Source organism: Falco rusticolus, chromosome 15 (genome assembly GCF_015220075.1).
Source record: "Falco rusticolus isolate bFalRus1 chromosome 15, bFalRus1.pri, whole genome shotgun sequence".
In the NCBI taxonomy this organism is placed as follows: Eukaryota; Metazoa; Chordata; class Aves; order Falconiformes; family Falconidae; genus Falco; species Falco rusticolus.
In genome coordinates, this window is record NC_051201.1 from 7,334,852 (window position 1) to 7,351,202 (window position 16,351).

The 16,351-nt window shown below is 39.9% G+C and overlaps 1 protein-coding gene across 1 annotated transcript in view; it reads right to left on the reverse strand.

Annotated features, from left to right (window-relative positions):
- The window catches only part of VAT1L (vesicle amine transport 1 like), a 64,057-nt gene that overhangs the window by 30,637 nt on the left and 17,069 nt on the right, over window positions 1-16,351 (reverse strand). The window contains exons 4-7 of the mRNA XM_037409455.1: window positions 11,080-11,222; window positions 7,385-7,488; window positions 6,086-6,141; window positions 3,761-3,955 (exon numbers count right to left, since the gene is read on the reverse strand). Coding sequence (XP_037265352.1) covers window positions 3,761-3,955; window positions 6,086-6,141; window positions 7,385-7,488; window positions 11,080-11,222 — 498 coding nt within the window. The remainder of the gene's footprint in view (window positions 1-3,760; window positions 3,956-6,085; window positions 6,142-7,384; window positions 7,489-11,079; window positions 11,223-16,351) is intronic.

Sequence of the window (16,351 nt, forward strand, 5' to 3'; positions counted from 1 at the left end):
ATCTGATGCACTGAAGAAAATTAAGTCACTGCTAAGTTTCCATCCAGAATAAATTCTGTCCCACTCTCTCTTCAGACAACTGGTAAATTCATTTAAGCAGCCTGTACTGAAAAGACAGGGCAACCCTGGTCCTAAAACAAAGAGCAGTGAAACCAGGAGTCCTTCCACTGGCTTCCTTTGAAAACAGGGAAAGCAGAACACCAGAAGAGATTGTATCCTAATTAATATGATCTCATTGACAATCAGACAAACCTTCACCATTCATTAGGAACAGTATCAAGCCAAGTCTGTCTAACAATTTGCAAGCTCTGCTATCTTCGAGTATTATTTGACAATCAACTAGACATCACTTAACATACACTACGTGATAAAGTTATCAGATTCCCATCTGTCTAAACCCTGTATTACTGTCACTTGAAACACTTTAAAACGCAAAATCTTACTGCAATTATAGTATTATTTAATCAGTACATATTCTTTTTAATTCAAACTGTGTACTTTTGCAAAAAGCCCAAACAAATAAATGCTGTTCAAGGAACCATACCAGGCTTTCAGAACTATGATTTATTTGCCGCCCTTCCCCCCCGCTGCCCAGTTCAAGGAGACCTGTTAGACACAAAACCTTTCTCTGGCTGTTCTCAAAAGCACTGGATTGTAAAGCCCTCAATTTTGGGTCATCATGCAAGAAAGTACTCCTGTAGCAACCAGCCTTAAGCAGCAAAGGTGAACAGCACTGCAGATATAACTCATTGTCTTCTAAGACCGCAAAGATGCTTTTCACCTCTGATACATAGATGGCTACTGCAACTGATCTATGGTTGAAAAGATAAGTATTTATACTGTAATACAGTTTTGGAAGAAAACCAGATGTCTTCTATGTTGGCTTCAGAGAATCTGCATTAATTTGTGAATTGATACTTGCACAAAGAAAGAATACATGAAAACAGATGCAGTGTGAATAAAGCAAGCTGAAGGGGCACGTTGGGGATATGCCTTTCATATATGGATCCAAACTTTTACATATGTGATGATACATTCAGGTTTTTAACATTAAACATTTGGAAAGGTGTCCCATGGTTGAGGCTCCTCTGAATTTTTTTTCCTTAAAATATTTTCATTAATGTCACTTAGTGGATTCAAGGTCATGTCTATGGCAAAATTACCAGTCAAGAGGACAAATGGATTCTTCTGTGAGCATCTGCAGAGGGGTGACATCCTTCCATAGAAAACTATTCATTCATTCATTTTCAAATGCCATGCAGGGAATCCACCTTTCGGCCACTCTCAATTTAAACATATTTAATCTCAATGTTCTTTAACGGGTCAGGACATTTCCTCAGGAAACATCAACAGTAAAACGTGGTCACACTGGTTTATTCTCGAATGAAGACTACTGAGAATCTCCACATGTCCACTTTCATTTGGCCAAAATCAGGCTTACTCAATAGGAAATAGAAAGCAATCAAATGGCAAACTCTGAAAGGGGGAAGATGTTAGAGCCATAACGTTAAAAAAAGAAACTTCCCAAAACAGAACAAAAATGCATACTAACCTTTCTTCAGTCTGGTTCTACTTGGTCCTCAGCTATGACACATTTTTCTGTGCATCATATTAATTTGAGAGTCAGCCTTAAGTTATTTTTATACCTACAAAAACATGTCCCCAAAATGATAATGGCAAAATGAGTAATATTTCAGTTATACTTTGCAATCGATTAAGGACACCTCTAGTACTATTATATCCCTGAAGATACTAGCCAGACATTTCCTTTGTAAATTACCAGATAGCTCATGGAAAGTGAGCAGGCATGATAAATGAGCTGCAGTTTTCTTGACTGTGCTTTCTAACAGATGTATTTACATATTTCACAATCTACCGGTAGGGATGATACGTGTTACTGCCAAATGTTGGATGAAATGTTATCAAACAGAAGTCTGCCAACAAATTCCCATCATGCTGGCTATTAAGATCAGCCTGCCATGTGTAATTTTTCACGTTATGTCCTCAAGCAAGAATTTTTTAAGCTATTGTTACTATTTTAATTATCCTTTTCTTACTCACCGATACATGCAAAGTATGTATTTACATGAAGAAGTTGCAGAATGCCTATCCAGAGACTTGTGACACATTTTTAAAATACTCTGTAAGCTTATTTAATAATAAAAAAACCCACGTGAAAAACCTACATCTGATCCCATTTCTATTTTACACTGCTCTTCAAAGGGCTCTTCCTTTCAGGCAATAGTAGAGGATTTTGTCTTGCATGAGCCAGCTGCTCTTTAAACACAACATCTGATTTCCCTTAAGCAGTTCGATGGTGAGAATTAGCCACTCCATGCCACTGGCTGGCAAAACCCTGAGGTGCAACTGAGTTGCTATCAGTGACAGGGTGGCCTTAGGCAGACCTTCTAGAGAAGCAGGAAGAGATTCCCAGGGAAGCTGTCATCCCCTGTTTTGAAAGGAACAAACAAAGCACATCTCATGCTGGACCGTTTGCATCTGCTGGACCACGTAAAGTGGTATGTTGGGGTCCACTGGGGCAGATGTAACGACAGCATGAAGAGACGTACAGTTCCCACATTACCACAACCTGAGGCGGTACACACTCTGTCATCATATAACCCAGCCCAGGCACACGCCAGCCCCAGGGAACAGGTAATGCATCCTGCTCCAAGAACTGTCATAGGCTGCGGAGTCCTGCCCCGCAACTCAGGATATCTTACCTGTGTCCGTGACAATGGTGGTACCGTAAGGCCACTTGAAAATGAGCATCACGCTGGGCTCACAACCCTGCCCACAGCGCATTCAAAATCTTAACAAAAGGCACTATTAATGTGCTAAGTCTGATGGTTACTATTTCCTCATGGATGCATGGTAATACCAGCTCACGTGTTTAGACACAGACAGAATTTTGTCACAGCACCTTCTGAATAGCAACCATACGATATAACCACAGTCCACCTTCAGCAAAGCATCATGCATCCTACGCGATGGGTCAGGCTCAGTGCACTTCACAAACACGTAAGACACATATTAATCTGGCACTGCTACTATAATCACACCGTTTCTTTAAATGTTACTGGTTCACACCTTCAAAAATTCCTGCATTCATTTATTGGCATCTTAAGTATAAAGGTCTCAGAAACAGTGCTTTGATCAAGGGGTTTATTTGCCCAGGCTACAGTCATATTAAGTGCCTTTACATGTCTTTAAGAAGAGCTAAGCCATTAAAGCTAAAAACAGAACCAAACAAACACCGTACTGCACAACTGTACCTCACATTATAAGTGAGGTCTGATTTGACTGCCTGTGATACATTTTCAGCAGCCTCCCGAAAACCTCTAAGCTTCCCAGGTTTGCTAGCACAAATATAACACTGAAACTAAAGCTTATGTATTAGATCTTTTCCTCAGAATAGATTTTAAGTTGTTTTCAATTATAACGTCTGCACTTCAGGCCACACTTACTAGTCACATTTCATGCACTTAGGAAACTGATATAATTTTCTAAGATTGAAAAACCGCATTTATTAGTAGTATTTTCAAGAACGCTGCACAGAGCATTTGATACTCCAGAAATATTTATTAGAGAAATGTCTTGGTAACTCTGGATCATGGAGTTTCTGAATAGCAGGGGCTTTGGAGACAGCTTTGTGCACAAACTAAAAAGCAGAATACATTAATAACTAGAAAACATATTTAAATCTAGTAGTGCACGTATTTCAGAAATTTCAAAATGGGGAAGGAAATTTTGCTCCTACCTCTTCCAAAGCCCATAACGAATCAACCACAGGCTTGATCTTCTTACTGTTATATAGGTTTAGAAGTTTGTCCATCACACCCTTGATCAGGCCACCTCGATTCTGTTTGAAAAGTAGATTCAACAGGGAAAATCCAGCAATGACTTTGTTCTCCTCATAGAGCTTGATAGGATTTACTTTCTCAACCTGCCACCACTGCAAAGCAATAAACAGCAGCAGGGTCAGAAAAACATTTCTCAAGAAATGTACAGGAAAGTTCACAACAAAACGGTCTGGGCAGATGTGATACACAACTCATCTGTCAGATCTGAAGCAACAGCCAAAGAGAAACAGCAAGAATTTTATTTAAGGAAGAGGCAAAAAAGTATGCAGCTGAGTGACATGCGGAAATAAAACACAGACTTGCGTGGCATGAAATGAGGGTGTTAGAAAAATGGTGAACAGATCTGGTTTTAGGGCATGGGTCTAGGAGTAAGGAATTTGGACCTCCCTTCTTTTTCTCCTATCCTTTGCTATCTCAACAGAGCCATGCGAGCTTCCCAAATGCTCGCAAGCAACTCTTGACATGTACTCTTCTCTCAAAAAAAAGGAAATCATGCACTGCTTATCAGCTTCCACGTACCTTTCAGCCATTATTGTTTGTGGTATCTGAGCAACCCTCACAATGTCTCATGAAATTGTTTTATCTCATTTAGCCCAAGAGCATCCTGAGACTGAGATCCTACTTCCTAGCAAGTTTTATTTGAATGAGTCAATTTTTAATTAAAATTTTCATACAATTTTTATGAGTTAATTTTGCAGTATAATTACATCAAGAAAGTAGTTATACTTTTAATACAAAATCTGATATGCTATTTTTTATAAATCCAATTTATTCAGTCAACAAATACCAGCATACATGAAAAACATTTCAGTTGAAATTGATCTTGTCGGGCCAACCTACCCTACAATTATACTCGTCTGGATATGTTTATGTTAACAGTATAAAAGCTGCATAGTAAAGGTTACCTTGTTTTAGTTCACAAACACATTGTCAACAAAGATCGTGCCACTACAATCATTAAGAAAATGTAGGAGGCAAAGAACAGCTTCTTGCTAGTCTTTGATTTATCTTGTTTTCAACTACATAGAGACTTTTGAAGCCAGTTTCTCCTGGGAAGGGGTTTTTGCTGGAAGCTGTAAATGAGCTCCTGGCAGAAAGATATGACAGATCTTCAGTCAAGGCTTCTCGCTCTGTTTTTCTTGTCTGAAGTAATCACTTTCACTCCTGGTTAACTTATTTCTCACTAGCAGTTTATTTGATATATTTGTCCCTTTTTTGATCTCTAGGATTTCTGAGCAGATTTTTTGTTGTTGTAGTAAGCTGAAGAAAAAAATATAACATTTGAATTTTGGATTTGTTGACATCATCAATTAGGAAACAAATGCAACATCATCACCTCTTTGATGTCATTTGCAATGATCATGGAGAACTGACAAATGCGTTTCTTATGAACTAGCTTCTGAAAAGCTGGAAATGACTGGACACAAGCCCCACCTTAAAAGAGATATCTTCTTTGATACTTCCTTTAATTTACTGCACTGTCCTGACAGTGTTTTCAGATATGAAGAACCTGCAGGGTACAGTTATCCCTATCCATGGATACTTATCCATAAGTAAATAAATAATGCAGTCTGACTTTACACTTAGCTGTGTAAGAGAGGTACGTCTGATGGCACCTCTCCTGTGCAGACAGGCCGAGAGAGTTGGGATTGTTCGGCCTGGAGAAGAGAAGGCTCCAGGGAAACCTTATCTCAGCCTTCCAGCACCTAAAGGGGCTGACAAGACAGCTAAAGTGCTACTTTTTACAAGGGCATGCAGCGATAGGACAAGGGGGAATGGCTTTAAGCTGAAAAAAGGTGGATTTAGTTTAGAAATAAGATATTCTTTACTGTGAGGGTGGTGAGGCATTGGCACAGGCTGCCTGGAGCAGCTGTGGGTGCCCCATCCCTGGCAGTGTCCCAGGCCAGGCTGGACGGGGCTTGGAGCAGCCTGGGCTGGTGGTGGGTGTCTCTGCCCATGGCAGGGGGTGGAACTAGATGGTCTTTAAGGTCCCTTCCAACCCAAACCGTTTCATGATTTAAATATGCATTGCACACAGAACTGATTCCTGTCTAGCTGCTGTACCAGAAGAGAACGTGTCAAACCACTGCAGTCAGAAAAACACCCACTTTAGCAACATCAGAAGTAAAAACTTATTAGAGATAAATAAGAATGATGAAGATGAAAATACTACAGAAAAGACTGAAGTTAGAAAAGCAGAATCACAGCACTGGGACACTTACTGATTTTGCAAAACTGAAGAAGCTTTTTGTCTCCCCAGTAACCATGTTAGAAGAACCTGTAAAATAAGAGTATATTCACACACAACTTATTACATGCCGACAAGCAGACCATTTATCATATGTAAAATCATTTCCGTGATTCATATTTAAGAAAAAACATTTCCACAGGTTTAAGAAGGATTAGTAGATGTCCTCATACTTTGGGAATAATTGACAAAGAGGCCAAGGTGACTGAGCCCTCCAAGTTTATAGGTATTTTGAGGTGACAAGAACAAACTATCAAATCTTCCAAAACCAGGAACAGGTTAAGTGTTACTAGGCATCTTGACACCAAAACTCTTCTGTAGCTCTCTCTGCAGTAAAATGTAATTTGTCATGCCATTTGTCTCTGACCATTATTACTTAGCAGCATCACCACACAGGTATCCTTTTTCTATATCCGTAAAGCTAAATGTGTACGACTACTACATGTGTGCATGTACGTGCACTACAACCTGTTAAGAAAGGTAACGATGATTTGCTGGCAGAGACCTCATTACAAACAGGCAGCCAGGTTGGCTTGTACAGCCCAAGCAGGAATCTGAGTGACAAGGCATTTGTTACTGCCATCCTGCTAGCTAGATGAAAGCCCAAGCACGCAGGTGTGCTTATCCATGATGCCACTGCACCTTCCACTGTGATACAGATATATTCTTCATTTCAAAATCTAGCAATCCCTTCAGCTGTCCCCCGACAGAAGCTTGGCCTGCTTTATCGACGCACAACAAGGCAGCCTGGCAGAACTGCAGGAAAGACGTGTTCACTCAGGATGTGGAGTAGTCCATGTACATGAATAGGAATTTGTGAACAGAAGCCTGGGCTTGAATTCCTAAACGTCATGTCAAATAAAAATGATAGCATTCTTCCTGAAATCCTCCTCCAAGCTTCCCTCCCACAAGAACTATTTTACAGTTTCCTTGGCCACACTGTGATTCCTATGTGTAGAATGAGAGAGCCAATCTTTCTCCTACACTTCTGTATCACCCAATGATGTTTAACAATCTGAAACATACGTTTGGTTTCACTTTTAGATATTTTTTTCAATTATTTTTTTAAAGAGTTTATTTGTATTACCTATTGCTTCTCAATAATTTAGTCCGTGCTCAGCTTCACTAAAATCCTTGATTGGAAATGGTCAATTTGAGGAAGTATTACACGGTAGCCTCCAGTAACGAAGGGAGTGGCATGGGTGATTTTAAGAGATTTTTAACCTTTGCAAAGCTTTTGTTTTGAAGTATGTACATGGCTTTTTCCACTCACCATATAAAATGTAAGTCCCAAGTGGTTTGAGGAGACTGAGGCCTTTCCCAGTATTTTCTCCACAAAGACAGTCCAAAACAATATCTACTCCATCTGTCGAGATTCTGAAAAGCAAGAAAGAAATCTCACTTTGCAGTAAGATCCAGAGGACTGGTCAGCCAGCATGATCTAGGCCAATTGGTAACATGGTACTAACATTTTCCAGGTGCTTTAGAAAGGACTCTAAGGCTGAGGCTATGACTATGTGAAAACTTTCTCTGCATCAAAAGACCTTTTAAACTCATTCAGGTGCTGGAATGCAAGTCTGTTGGGCTAGCCAACCCATGCCCTTCAGGCTTAGAAGGGTGGGAACCCATCTTGTTCCCCCTTTTTGAGGGTTTTCAGTGAAATTATATTTTATATATATATATACATATATATATATATAAACAGGTGATAGACAAAGTTCTTTCTGAGTGAATGAGAATGTCAGAGATTGTCTTTTTCTGGTCAACAAATGTCAGAGAAAAAAGACATTTTTGTTATTCACATCTTATATTCTTTTTTGGAATTCATAGGGAAACATATCTTATTTTAGTCCTTTCCAGATAAAATTATGCCCTTGGACAGTTACTTAAAGAGTCTTCTGTTTCAGACTTTGTACAAACTAGACATCAGCGAAGAGTTAAATCAAGCATAAAGAGAAGTCACCAAGAGCTAGAAACCCAGCTCTAAGGATACAATCAGGTCATATTATAGAAATCACAAACTATTTATATTGTTTCCATAAACAGCTTGCATATTTATGATCTTCCAATAAGCACCTTTGTGAATGCAATGTCAATAGGATGCTGAAGGAAAAAAAAAGAAAAAAAAAAAAAAAAAAAACCAAACCAAATACCACACACCAATACCCCAATGTAGGTTTTTTTTTTCTGGCAAAACACTAGCTGCAAAATCCTATCACTAGTTTGACCTAAGTCTAATACCCTACCTCCTAACCAAATAAACAGCCCAAGCAGCAGTAAATTCTTGAGTAACACTCTGAAACAGTTATGTAAATAACTGATGCAGAAACTACAGGAAAATTGCAACCTGGAGACTATCAAAGGTTTAAGGGGCAGTCAACAGCGTCTAATCCCCACGAACACCAATTAGCACCTGATGACCATGCCTTCTGCAGTGGTGTAACTGCAATGAGAAGTCAGGAAAGAGGTTAAGCTTTATGGCTTGTAACGCATCCTTGTTTCCTCACAAAACTCAGACATCCACTGGTTACAAACAGCAGCAAAATGGACAATTTCACTGTGTGCTACTGCTGCCGTAGGTGGGGTACTAAGTGGTTTACATTCAGGCCACTGGATGAGCTTTCACTGTAAATGAATAATTTGCAATCAAACAGCTTTTGGTGCCTTCCACAGTTGAAATGATTCCTCATCCCCCAGGATCATTTCCACATTCATATCACTTTTGGGTTTGGTTTTTTTTCATTTTTGGGGGGTAGGTGGGTTGCTTTTTTTTTTTTTTTTTTTTACTTTTCTCCTTGATGAAAGTTCTTCCCTGGAATACCCCAGTCACCTGCAGTAAAGCAGATTCCTTCCACTATCCTTTCTCAGCCACTGGCCCACCTTCTCCTGCTCACAACCTCTGAAGAAAGAAAGAGTCTTCTCCTTCCCTTAGGGCTCCCCCTGACCCAGTGTGCAGCAGACAAATGCAGACCAGCTGTCCTCCCTGCTGGACACACATTTTAAGCAGAACAAAGTCTACAGCTAATATCCAGCAAACCAAGCAACTACACTGTTCTCCCCACTGCCTTGTTCAAAAGCCAATTTGTCTTCATAACACTCTCAAAATCACCACTGTACTTTTTTTCTTTTCTTTCAATACAAAGTGAAAATACACAGATCTGAGCAACAAATCAGAGTGCTGGCATATTCTGCAAGGTGCCAGTTCTGACTTCAGTCAGGACTATCAGTTGTGCTAATATAATGCTACGCACCTCTAGACCAGGAAAGACAAACAAACTAGGTTGCTGTACCTATATTTCAACTTTTGTACCCACTGGTTCTCTGCCTCATTGGTTCACTGAGAGGTGAAAAAGCATGTGAAAATGCAGGATCACCAAAAGCGATTTTAAAAGACTCAACAGAGCAGAATTCCACCCCTTTGTAACCAGGACTCCTTTTGATTTCAGCAGTTACAGTCTGCTATACAGAGTCAGGGGCAGTGTCAGGAACTGTCCCAAAACAAACTGTCCTGATGAAGGGCAGAAGCAGTCAACGTTCTCTGCATTCATGAGGTTATCAGATGTTAAAAGGACTTTATTCCTTTTTATAAGCAATGATATCTGTTGTATCTGCTCCCACATCACATACCCACTTAGATCAGATCTGTTGCCCCTGCAAAGAGTTATGATTAAGGTTGGTGCTGAACTCTGATTAACGTTTTCAAGTGTTCCCTCTTGCTGAATCAATGTTTGTAAAGTGGGGACTGCTAGAATCCAGTCTTAACCCCACAACAGCGATTTTCCAGGGGCAGCAAAACACTTAGATACATACACTTCCCCGAAAGAAAGGCTATCAAAGGGCTGAAGAAATGTGCTGTGATTCTTCTGAGCTGTAAGAAAATAATCCAGCAGATGAGACCTCTACAGGTCCTCCATTTCCTGTAAAACTTCCCCTGTGGAAAAGTTTTACTTTGATATAAAATGTCCTTTGTGACAGATCATTGCAAATGTTCTCTTAAGCCCTTAGGAACACTCCAGAAAAAGCAGCAAGACACCCTGCTTTCTCCTCCAACAGCTTGCTGGATTGCTAACAGCTCTGACAAAAGTCTGCGATAAACTGAATGTCCTCTCTGAGGGCTAGTAACCCTGGTACTAAGAGACCACCTGAGACTTTACGTATCACTCTGAGGAATGCGTAAGTTTGGCAGGAAACCTGTCAATTGTACTACCTTGGGGCTCCCCTTTGAGAAATGTCTTGTTTTATACCCAGCTACATAATCTAGCATTTTGACAAATACAGGATGGAGGGAAAATACTACTCTTATCTGTCTGACAAATAAAAATCAAAAAGACATTTTTTACTAAGTTTCTTATCAGTTCTAAAGTTTTGCCACCTGCATCAACAGCAGTATCTAAAAACAGACAAACTGGAAATCAAAGTATTTGAAAGCATGTAAATACAAACACACATGAGTACTTCAAAAGGCAACAGGCTGATTCTAATCTGGATGCAAACAAACAAAATCTAAGGATCTTAAATTAAAACAGACATCATGTGCTCTGATAGCAATCCCTGGCAGAGGATAAAAACCCAGGCAGACAGAAGCACACCCAGAACTCCAAGACCTGGATAACTTGCAGATCCACTGAAAATATCTTACTCGGTGCACTGCAGTGAGCTCCTACATACGCAGATAACAGTAAAGTACATCCTTCTGTTAAAGCCGATACACTTTTTCACTTAATTTACTTTGCTCGCAACAGACGTTCACGTATGAACACAGACTAACGAATCTTATGTTGCTTTATGAAGAAATAGGGAGACGCTTGCCATCTTGTCCCTTGTAGTGGACAGATGGAACATACAGAATAAACTACAGTTGCCAAACTCACAAATGTAACCTCCTCCCATAAATATGATCAGCCCGGTGTCTTTCATTGTCTGTTTCCAGGTACCATACAACCCTTACTCAGAAAAATAAAAGATTACCTTTTTACTTCTTGAACATAGTCTGCATTTCTGTCAAACAGGTGAGTTACTGAGTCTTTGATTGCTTCATGTTTGAAAGATGAAGCGGTTCCAAAAACAGTAACATTGGGAATTGTTGAACAGAGCTGAGCAACAGCTTGACCCTGCAAACACATTATTATGTTAGTTGACTGACATGGAAATTGGTTAACAGACTTTGCAGCTGCCAGTTCGCTCATGTTTGGTCTTGGATATTGCTGTGTCACGTGCAAGGACTTCCCAAACTAATTTCTTGCCAGTGCAACGCAGTTCAGCCACAGGAGAAGACACTTAAATCAAAAGGATATTCTGAAGACAAAGCAACTGCAGGGATAAAAGTAATTTAATGTATCAAAACATTCTATTGCAAAAAGAGTTCTTCTTGATCTTTTAACAGAGGCAGTGTAATTTAAGGGAAGGGCATTAATTAACAAAGACCACTGGAAAGGATTACTCACAACAGTGCTAGAGAAATATTTTTCATTCGGTATATGCATCCCACGTCATTTCCCCCGGTGTCCCCTGAGGAACATCAGCAGTCCTCTTTGCACCTCCCACCTAAGAACAGCGTTGACTGCTTCCGCATGCGACTCAAAACCTCTCTGCTCATGGGGAAGGCTTTGCAGCACCTGATGCCAGAACAGAATTTCTGGCAGATAATGTAAAGTACTTGGTTCCTCTGGTACTCAGATAAGCTTTCATGCCTCAGCTTTTTGCAGTCCTAATACAGAAGGTCTAGCGTAGTCAGTCCCAGGACAGCACGTAGTCTACCATTCCTAAGTGATCACGTTTTCTTACGGTTTCAGTGGGAGACAGCAAGTTGGTATAACAAATACTGCATAATAATGCAAATCTGCTTTACCTCTTATTCATAAAAGTAATTATTACTGATTATTCAAAATGCAGGAATAGCCTTGAGTCCCACTGAAACGTCTGCTTAGGCTCATGCCCTAACCTGAAAACTGACCAACAGCAGAGACGATGAAATTGCCTAGAGCATGTATAGGAAAATCATTCCCCTCGTACATCCCTCCTGCGTCTGGGCAGGAATCCAGTGGAGTCAATCAGATGCTACGTCACTGTTTAGGTAGGACTTGCGGCATTAAGACAATGTGCGCATTCAAATGTCTGTGCTTTGACTTTCCAGCTTCAGGCTGCAGGAGGCTTTAACTTCTTTCCCTAAGTTTTAACCTCTAATTTCATGAGGCCGAGAGAAGAGAATCACTACATAAATGCTGGGCCATCTAGATTTCAGAAAAGATCCCAACAAGTCATCTTCCTACAACCCTGGCTTTTGTTTTACTCTTAATACACTAACAAACGGAAGACAGACTTCTGGTAGCCACATCCTGCCCCGTGTTGTAACCGCATTATTCCACTTATTATTACACAGATATATCCAGAAGCAAGAAATGGCACTGCCATTCTAAAAAGAATGTCTGACAGAATTCAGCAGATTCTTGACTACATTTACAGCCAAAAGATTGTCACTTGTACACTGTATGCGTGACCAGGAAAATTATCCATGGATAAACACATTTCTGTTCATTCCAACCAGAATCCCTGATTGTTAATATGTAAATACCAGTAATCAGTGCTTGGGTTTTATTTACAGTAGAATAATTAGATAACCCTGCATACCCTGGGGGTGTTGGCATCCTCACATACAATGCTGAATGTAATTGCTAGTGACAATCCTCTGAGCTGAGCATCGCAGGAGAGGACAATATCATTATTTATACGTGGTGGCACCCAGGAGTTTCAGATTGATTTCCTACTGGATCAGTCAGTAAACAGCTCCACAGCAAGGCGCAGTTTACATGATCCTTTGGACACATAGCCCACCACCAGGGAATACAGCAGGAGAAGGGATGGATGCATTCTCATTCTTCCTTTACAGGTGAGACACAGAATAGCACAGCAAGTTGAGCAACCTGTCCAACAGCTCAGAGAAAATTACAGCAGGACCCAGATATGAACGCAGATTCACAGCACGGTAATCCAATACCAAACGCAAACGACCTTTCCTTTTTAAAATCATCCCCCATTTTCCTGGGTTGGAATCCCTAATCGCTTAGAAAAATCACAAGAAAATCCGTTCCTGAGGGGCCTCATCTCACAAGAAGTAATGTCTTTGGGGAGTAGAAAACTCTTCTCATACTTTATTTCTCTATTACTTACCATCTCATTCTGAAGCCCAGGTTTTCGTGTCCACAAACATTGTAACAAAATTACAAGAAATAAATTGATCTGGATTTTCTATCTCTCCTTTTCTTAGCCATTTTCACTAGCAATTATCTTTTCTCACTTTCTGTGTTTCCCAGAAAACCATCACACATAGTGGTTTAGGTAAGTCTGTATTTTATAATATATGCTAGTTAAGTGAAATTCTGACATTATTGATCTATTCTTTAATTAGTTTTCTGCAATTTCCATGTAACTTCAGAAGACGAGGGGTAATGAGTATATCCTGAACCAAAAAACTGACTGTTTAAAAGGTCAAATATTAGAGTAGAAAACATGTTGGTTTTTATCCTGCAGATGATTAACATTTAACAAACTGGCAGTCAGATAAATAGAACTGCACAAAAAACCCAGGATGTGCATAACCTATTTTCCTCCTGACTCAAACTCCTTATTACACCCCTCCCTCCGCCCATAGAGATAATCTTATCTAAAATCCCAGATCAAAATACTTTCCAGCTTTCTGTAGATATTTAAAGCCTATAACTGACTCACATGACCAGTACTTTCATAACTGGATGAACATCACTTAAGTATTTTGAGGCAATTCCACGAAACTTTCTTCTTCTACAGCTTTCTGAAGACCTGAATTTGATGATGACTTGCACTTATTTTTTGTGCAAAGTATTCTTTGCATTTGTATCTCAGAAATCTAAGAATAAAGGCCGTATTGGACCTTTCATGCTTTCCCCACCAAAACAGTAATACTGAACTCAACCTATGAACTCAAAACATTTCACTTCTGTGGAATGTGATTAAGCTCCAGAACAGCACTGTGGCTACACACGTCACTCCTAAGTCTCTTTTCTAATCCCTCAAGTCATGTAGCCACCACCTCTGGATTAGTAGCTAGTGTTTAGAGGGCTATACATTCTACTTGCAAGTATGCGAGGTGCTGGTGTTCAGAACGTCTGTAGTTCGCAAATGAAGTATGCACAAAGGGGTTTGCAGCTAGGAGGAAAAATGTCCTCTTCCCAGGGATGTGGAGGGGCAGGCATGGTATCCACGCTGGCTCCTGCTCCCCCCCGTCACCAGGAACCACCCTTTGATCACAGGGGCACATGAACCCTGTCCTGCCTTTCAGATTCCAAAAAGCCATTCCCCTCCTAAAAATTGCTCTCTGGTTAACAGAGACAAGAGTGCTTTCCGTCTCCTCCCCTGCCCAGACAAAACCGCATCATCTCTGCTACCAGCTTTCACTGTGGAGACCACACGGATATGGAAGCAGGCACCATGTTATCAGAAATAGCATATGAACTCTAAAACCTTCCAAGAGGGTGTCTAACTAGATAGGCATGATATGAAAAATGAAGATAAAACTCTTCACACATCTAATTTTTCATATACGATGCAAGTTTCTACAGATAGATAATGACTAGATTCTTGCTCCCTCAACCTGGGAAAACCAGTAAGTGGCAAAAAATAATTCTCAATTGGACAATTAATTTTACCTTTCACAGGATTTAGCATTTTTTGAAACATAAAAATGATCAATTGCTTCCTTGAAGGGATAGACATGGTTACAAAACAGTCCCGTATAATGGTTTTAATCTCGTTTAAAATATGTATTTTTTATATACTACTAATCAAGCAAAACTCCACATGGTGAGTCCTCAAAGAAATTAATAACTTGGATTAAAGTATGCTGTGGCAATGAAGCATGCCTCATACTGGATTTGGCATAGCAGTCTTGCGTCTCTTTAGCTTCAAAGTCCATTTGATGAATTCCTTTTCAAGGTATCATGTCCATTTATAAAACCAGTATGTTGAACCTGATCTACACATGTGATTATTACAAAATCTGTTATAAATGGATATCCTTATAGTAATTTTAGATCCAGTAAAAAGACAGATTTCTTTACATTCCTTTACTTTAAAACCCAACTTCAAATATGCAGGATTGGAAACCTCTCCTACTGAGATAATCACATAAAAGAAAAAATGAAATAGACTGTTCTGTGCATTTAAACAATCTAAAAGTAAAAAGAAAAAAAAAAAAAGGTCATTGACATCTAAAAGTCAATATAGGAAGCACAAATACAAGAAAACTTTACTAATCTAATTAGCCTATTAATACTAACTTAACACTGGATAAAATATAAATAAGGGGTATAAGCTAGTGGATTTCCAAAGGGTCTGACCTAATGGCACAAGCCAGACCCCAGTCAGATGTGCAAGCTGTGCACTGAATTACCGCAGTTACAGAGCAGTATATTTTTAAGAAACCATCTTTTCTGCTATAATGTAAACTAAGACCTGCTTTATAGCAGTAGAGAACAAACCATCTAAAAGGTACTAGCCTGCAAAACTACATGTAGTAGGACCAAGAGCAACAGCAAGAAATATTTTTGTAGCCCAAAGATGCTACAGCATTTTTAAAAAGAGTATTCAGACCTAACCTTGCACAAAAACCCTGCCTGGAACCAAATGTCAGGAGAATACACATTTCCAAAATGCTTTGATGCCACATAACCTATCTGAAAGTGTCACAAAGTACACAAACATAGTAAGAAATCTGCAAGAGAAGACATCTACTAACCTCCTGGCATCAAGGAAAACTTTTCTCTTGTGTTAGAAGTCAGATACGCAACACTCCCTCTCCTGAAGGTGTTGTTTTTCCAATTACAGCAGAGGAAACTGGAAACCAAACCCTGAGGTGAACACTGCAGTGGACAAACTGCAGCGTGATTCCTGAACAAGCGTAAGGTGGCATCTGCTACACCCGGTGCATCACACGCAAGTTTTGGAGTAAAAGGAGGGGAAGAGAGAGGGGAAGAAATAGTCACCATGAGATAATGATCTCTTTTACCCTCAACATCTCTTATTTTCTGCAACAACTAGTAGGGTATGTTTTTTCCTACCCCCTTGCAAAGCTGTGCAGCTGAGGTGCATCCAGAACTCGGGGCTCACTCTCCATCTGGCATAAATCCTCTTCAGTTTAGTGGAGCTACAACAACAAACCCCGGGCAAGATCCTCATCCAGAGGACATAAACGCTGTCTGAAAAGGTA